The sequence below is a fragment of the Laccaria bicolor genome, genomic scaffold, assembly GCF_000143565.1.
Source record: "Laccaria bicolor S238N-H82 LACBIscaffold_45 genomic scaffold, whole genome shotgun sequence".
Taxonomy (NCBI): domain Eukaryota; kingdom Fungi; phylum Basidiomycota; class Agaricomycetes; order Agaricales; family Hydnangiaceae; genus Laccaria; species Laccaria bicolor.
In genome coordinates, this window is record NW_001889916.1 from 128,953 (window position 1) to 134,880 (window position 5,928).

At 43.3% G+C, this 5,928-nt stretch overlaps 3 protein-coding genes across 3 annotated transcripts; 1 reads left to right on the plus strand and 2 right to left on the minus strand.

Moving 5' to 3' along the window:
• Positions 1-1,132: 1,132 nt before the first annotated feature.
• LACBIDRAFT_310313 (uncharacterized protein) lies at positions 1,133-1,303 on the plus strand (the record flags this gene model as incomplete). The annotated part of the gene is made up of 1 exon (XM_001887410.1): positions 1,133-1,303. The coding sequence occupies one exon, from the start codon at positions 1,133-1,135 to the stop codon at positions 1,301-1,303; it is 171 nt and encodes a 56-aa protein (XP_001887445.1).
• Positions 1,304-2,760: 1,457 nt separating this feature from the next.
• On the minus strand, positions 2,761-4,303 carry LACBIDRAFT_332861 (uncharacterized protein; the record flags this gene model as incomplete). The annotated part of the gene is made up of 14 exons (XM_001887454.1): positions 2,761-2,783; positions 2,854-3,060; positions 3,116-3,161; positions 3,228-3,263; positions 3,335-3,337; positions 3,396-3,408; positions 3,446-3,471; positions 3,516-3,518; positions 3,586-3,588; positions 3,656-3,658; positions 3,726-3,728; positions 3,796-3,798; positions 3,866-3,949; positions 4,295-4,303. The coding sequence occupies 14 exons, from the start codon at positions 4,301-4,303 to the stop codon at positions 2,761-2,763; spliced, it is 462 nt and encodes a 153-aa protein (XP_001887489.1).
• A 32-nt stretch (positions 4,304-4,335) lies between these two features.
• Positions 4,336-4,810, minus strand: LACBIDRAFT_310316 (uncharacterized protein; the record flags this gene model as incomplete). Its single annotated transcript, XM_001887455.1, has 2 exons — positions 4,336-4,684; positions 4,737-4,810. The coding sequence occupies 2 exons, from the start codon at positions 4,808-4,810 to the stop codon at positions 4,336-4,338; spliced, it is 423 nt and encodes a 140-aa protein (XP_001887490.1).
• Positions 4,811-5,928: the final 1,118 nt, after the last annotated feature.

Genomic DNA, 5,928 nt, shown 5'->3' on the forward strand with positions numbered 1-5,928 from the left:
GAAAAATACAAAAAACAAAAAAAATGTAGCGCTTTTCAAATCTTTTACATCATGTCTCCACAACAGGAGCACTTCAGAACATAATTCAAACAGATTCAGGAAGCTACAGCATAGGACTACAACTTTTGTTTTTGACCATTTTTGGTAATTGATCATGTGACCACCATCCCAACACCCCATTAGATGGACCCTGACAGGTAGAATCATTCTTATCTTGTTTTTCTTCACTTTTTGGTCAAATAAGGTGAGCTTTTCTTTTGAAGTGGACCCTGAAGTGGACCCTAAAAGTAGTGCCTGACATCCCTTACACCATTTACATTTTTTCTGGCTTTTTTCTGATATTCTGGTTATTTTTTCATCAGAAACAAAGAAGTTTCCTTATTTGGATGTTACCCTGAACCCTGAACAAAGTACCTGAACATCATCATCAACAGTGGGAACCATTTCTATTTTTTTCTCATTTTTTTGGTGATTATCTGGCTATCATTGGATAGATTACCATATTTGGAAATAGACCCTGAACCCTGAAAACAACCCAACATCATCACCACCATCCCCCAAATTTTCCTGATTTTTCGAGTATTTTTAGATAGATTACCATATTTGGATAGACCCTGGACCCTGAAAACAACCCAACACCATCCTCCAATTTTTCCTGATTTTTCGGGTATTTTCTGGTTATTTTTGGATAGATTACCATATTTGAACATAGCCCCTGGACCCTGAAAACAACCTAACATCATCACCCCATCCCCCAATTTTTCCTGATTTTTCGGGTATTTTCTGGCCATGTTTGGATAGATTACCATATTTGGACATCCCCTGGACCCTGAAAACAACCTACCATCATAACCACCATCCCCATTTTTTTCTGATTTTTCTGCTATTTTTCCTTTAGATAAGCGCACATTTCCATATTTGGCAATGTGCCCTGGACCCTGAAAACAACCACATTTGGAAGTGCGCTTTTGGACCCTGAAAACAGTGAGCAAGCCATGGGAATCAGTGAGCACCAAGGCTGGCTCTAGGGCGCTCAGCAAGGCTACCTTCCTGATTAGGAAGGTTGGTCAATTGACTGCTGTGATGCATAGGTAGACTTAGTCAATAGACTATATCTCATACATAATTCTGGATGTACTGGCTGCTTCCTCCTTCTCTCGTCTCATCACGAAAACTAACTGGGGTTTTTGTTACATACGAACAGGGAAAAAGGAGATGCCTCCAAATCCTGCGACTTCCTCCCACCAGACAAACAATACCTAGTAACGTGTGGGGTCCCCTGCCTCCAGTGCGACACCCCTAGCCTACACAGATGCAGACAAGGACGCCAACCACCTCCTCTCCTTTGCTGATTCCTCTTCCCCCTCCGCAGACGGCAATGAGTGGGTTGAGACGCAAGCGGGGCGTCAGGCTCATAGAATGGACTCTGCGACGAACACAGGTGAGATTGCGGATATCCCTGATTTGGATGGGGATGGGCCACATGAGGATGAGGAGAGGATTGTGAGAGGGTTGGGAGGCGTGTCGTTAGCTGGGGGTGAGGGTGTTGGGCCAGAGATGCCTGATTTGGATGATATCCCTGATATGGAGGAGGATGATTTGGAGGAAGGGGATGATGAGGCTATGGCTTCTGCACCTAAGACGGCTGTTATACCTGCTGCTGCCAGGGTTGATGCTAGGTATGTTTTGTTGTTGGGTGTGCTGGAAATCAGAAAATGTTGATGATTTCTTTGTAGCGCTAATGTGGAAGTCGCAAAGGGCAATCTTCTTCAAGTCCGCATATATGACGTAATGATCACATACGACAAGTATTACCAGACCCCACGAGTCTGGCTGATCAGTTACAACGAGGTCTGCCTTTCGCCCTATTTTGTTCTACACTAGCTAAACCAAAATAACAAAATCACACCCCACTAACCCCCTCCCAAATCTTCCAAGACATCTCAGCAGACCACACCCAGAAAACAGTAACAATCGAACCCTTCATCCACTCTGCCTCTCTCCAAGCCGCCTCTGTGCATCCATGCAAACATGCCAGTGTCATGAAGAAAGTGATAGAAAGGATGAACAACAGCATCATTGAAGAACAGCTCGCACAGCATGGTAAACCCTCGGGGAAGGACACCCCAAAGAAAGAGAAGAAATGGCCATTTAGCTGGAAGTCGTCTGGGAGCACCAAGGTCGTTCAACAGTTGCAAGCTGGGGCTGAGGAAGAGGAGGTGGAGGGGATGAGGGTTGATTTTTATTTGGTTGTTTTCCTCAAGTTTATTGCGAGCATCATGCCGACTATTGAGGTTGACTTGACTACATCTTTTTGAGTTTGATGCCACTCTCCCCTTTGTCCTCTGACTTTATCTGGTACCCCTAGTCCTCCCTCATTGCTAAGCCATTGTTTCTTTTACCTGTATTTTTTTTTACTGCTGTTGGTACTTAGAGCTCCTCTTTCTTTGTGAATACATTGCAATGTGGAATATGTATCTGTATCTTTTGTGTTTTTCTGACAGACTTTAGAGAATACATAAATCATGTCTCATCTCACCCCCCTCTAACAACTCTTTGAACTCCCATACACATACACTGTGAAGACAACTCAAGGACACCCTCAAGCTGTGGAAGCTTGAGAACATGAAAAGCTTGTGGACTTTTAAAAAAATTACCATCCTTAACTTTCTTTTGCTCAAATGAGACTATCTATTTTTTTGGGAACAACAAGGCAAAAGGTGCATCATAATGGGTGGTAACTAGAGACATGTGCTGCATTTATGAAATTCTGGGAAGGTGGGCTGAAACTTTTATAAAGCTAAAATCAAATAAATGAGAAGACCTTGGAAGACTTGGAATATTGATACTCACGAAGACGATTGTCCATAGCAATCTTTACAAGGGCCTGTTTCTTTTGGTCCTTGGTTTTCATATGAGAGGCCTCCACAATGGCAGTATTGATTTTTGCCACATCAGCAGACAAGTTGAACTTTTGAATGGCTGATTCAAAGGGGGCAGTGGACTTTGAAGGTTTCTGTTTCCACAGAAAAAAAGAGTGCTCCACAATGATAGCAGTCACTGAGCAGTAAAATAGTAGTTATGATAGAGTGGTCATAAATGAGAGTAGACACACCAATACATAGAAAGGCAATGTCCTTGAAGGATTTGGTATTGTGAATCTGGATAGAATTATGTGGTGGTCAGAATAATGAATGGCATTTACAGTGAAGCTAGTGAAGGTTTACCAAGGACCAGTCTGTATGATCAAGGACATCCTTTGCCTAAAAATAGTAATTGGTTCAGTCAATACTACTGGGTTTTATAAAAATATTGGAAGAAACAAAATACTCACTGTCTATTTGAGCAAGTGGAGTTTCATAAGTGTATTTCTAAAATTGTAGAACTGAACTCACAATCTCATCATTTCTTAGCAAAATGAAAAGAGAAGAAAGCTGAGACCTACCTTCTATTTAAAACACAGGCCACCCTCTTATCAACAACAAGTAGAGAAGAACAGTCAGATGGTGACTTACATCCTGTTCAAAACCCATAGCATGCTCTGGTCAGCAACAAGCAGGAAGGGCCAGCCAGATCCTGACTTACATCCTGTTCAAGACCCAGAGCATGCTCTTGTCAGCAACATGCAGGAAGGGCCAGCCAGATCCTGACTTACATTCTGTTCAAAACCTAGAGCATGCTCTTGTCAGCAACAAGCAAGAAGGGCAAGCCAGATCCTGACTTACAGCCTGTTGAAAACCCAGAGCATGCTCTTGTCAGCAACAAGCAGGAAGGGCCAGCCAGATCCTGACTTACAACCTGTTTATAACCCAGAGCATGCTCTTGTCATCAACAAGCAGGAAGGGCCAGTCAGATCCTGACTCACCCACTGCATCAGTATTTCTACAGTCCGCTCGTCACGACTTGTTTGGACTTGTTTCAACTCGTACAAGCCAAAACGAGTCACAAGCTACGAGTTGGCAAGTAGATCCAAAAACGTCACAAGTTGCTTCACGAAATTGCTCAACGAGCTGCAACAAGCCGGCAAGTCTCAAAAAGTCGTAACCCAATTTCGAAAGATTTCAGACATTTGTAATAAAGAAATAGTGTACATTAGTTACAGTAGTAGGTAAATAACGAGTGAATGGCCATATGGTATGCCGTCGATGATTGGATGGCAAAGTGACTAATGGGAAACGACCAGCAGGACCTCCTCCGACAACTAGTTGGCCATATGGGCTGCAATGTTGCGGCTTTGATCGCTTCTACATTGGTACTCAGAGTGAACGGAGGGGAAGTGAGGGAATCGACGAACCTTAGACATTCTTGCCCATGTTGTCATTGGGCCCGTGAAGCTCAACGACGGCAATTACACAATCTGGATTGATGGGGGTAGACATCAGGCCCATCCGGTCCAATGGGTTTGCGACATGCTGTTGGATTGAGTTTGAACAACTGGACATCAGAAAAGATGAGTGACGTGGCGTTGTCGGATTGGCGGCAGGGAGAAGTGCGATGGTTGGTTGAGTCCGACGTGGCACAGTGTATCGATGATGGAGCGTCTGTGCCTTTTCTCTTTCTGGAACACAATTGACAAGCGTCGAGCAGAAGGTTGTTGCTTGGGCTAGGTGGCTGACTCTGAACGAACAAGTTTGGAGTCGGGCCAAGACGAAATGCTTGTTGCTTTTCGAAGCTCAACAGTTTTCTAAGCCATAAAGTCAGCCATTCACATCACTCGAGACTGGTAAGATATGTACCCCTTCCGAGAGTAACCGCCTATGATGGGGTGGTGTTGTTGTGTGCGGAACCTCACAAGACCGTCATGAGGCATGCTCGAGTAAACAACGCCAGCGTGGTGGAGAGGTATGGGTGCCGTTGGGGTGGATTTGGGGTGGATGAAAAGAGCCAGACATCGCGCAAGTAAGTACTCGGAGTATGGTGGTCAACGTTCAAGATGTTTTCAACAGACGTGTGTATCTTGGTTACTGACAATTACATAAGCAAGTCAAATGACTTTTTTTTCGCTAAGTCTTCTCGTTGTTAGGCAGCTTGTCAGCTTGGCAGCTTGTGACTTGGCAACAAGCTGTCAGTAACAAAAAGTCGTGAAAAGCTCACAAGTAATTTGTAGATTTGCTGATGTGTTTATAACCCAAGGCATGGTCTTGTCCGCAACAAGCAGGAAAGGCCAGCTAGATCCTGACTCACCCACTGTTATAACAAAAGCATGATCCCATTAGCATCTACTTGAGGCCCACTGGATGTTGGCTTACCGCCTGTTCATATATATTATTTTGTTCTACCACTGTACAGTCAAGTAAGGTCCACATACCATATGTGGAAAATAATTCAGTATCTTCTCAACCATCTTCCTCCACTCTCTCTTTTCATTGAATAACTTCCAATCTGGAAAGACAACTCTGTTATTCTAGATAATCAGCAATTTACCAGCATATAATTCAAAATGAAGCAACTACCTTTTAATTGCATATTCAATTGACAGAGCCACATTATTTTGCTGCACTGTAAGAGTGTATCATCTGAAAAGGTGGCTGCTGTCTTCCTCAGCAGTTCACTGCAGTCACTTGTGGGATTTTGCATATCTGTCAAATGCAATTAATCTATTGTCAATGAGTAAATGAGTTTGTTATACCTCGAAAATACACATGATCCTTGGGAGGATACTTTCTCTTGAAGAGTTGCTTGCCAAATTTCTCTTCAAACCTGGCAACTGACTCTTCTGGAGCTTTATTTGCAGCATCTTCAACATCCATTCCAGTATCAACCAGGTGTTTGATGGTTGGAGCATCAAGCATATCTGCTTTTGTAAACAGGACAATAACAGGAACTGTGCACAAAAAGGAAAGGTGAAATTCATGAGATTATCAATAGTTTACACACCTCTACCAGTCCCACACTCATCAAAGAAAGTTAACTCTGCTCTTGTAAATG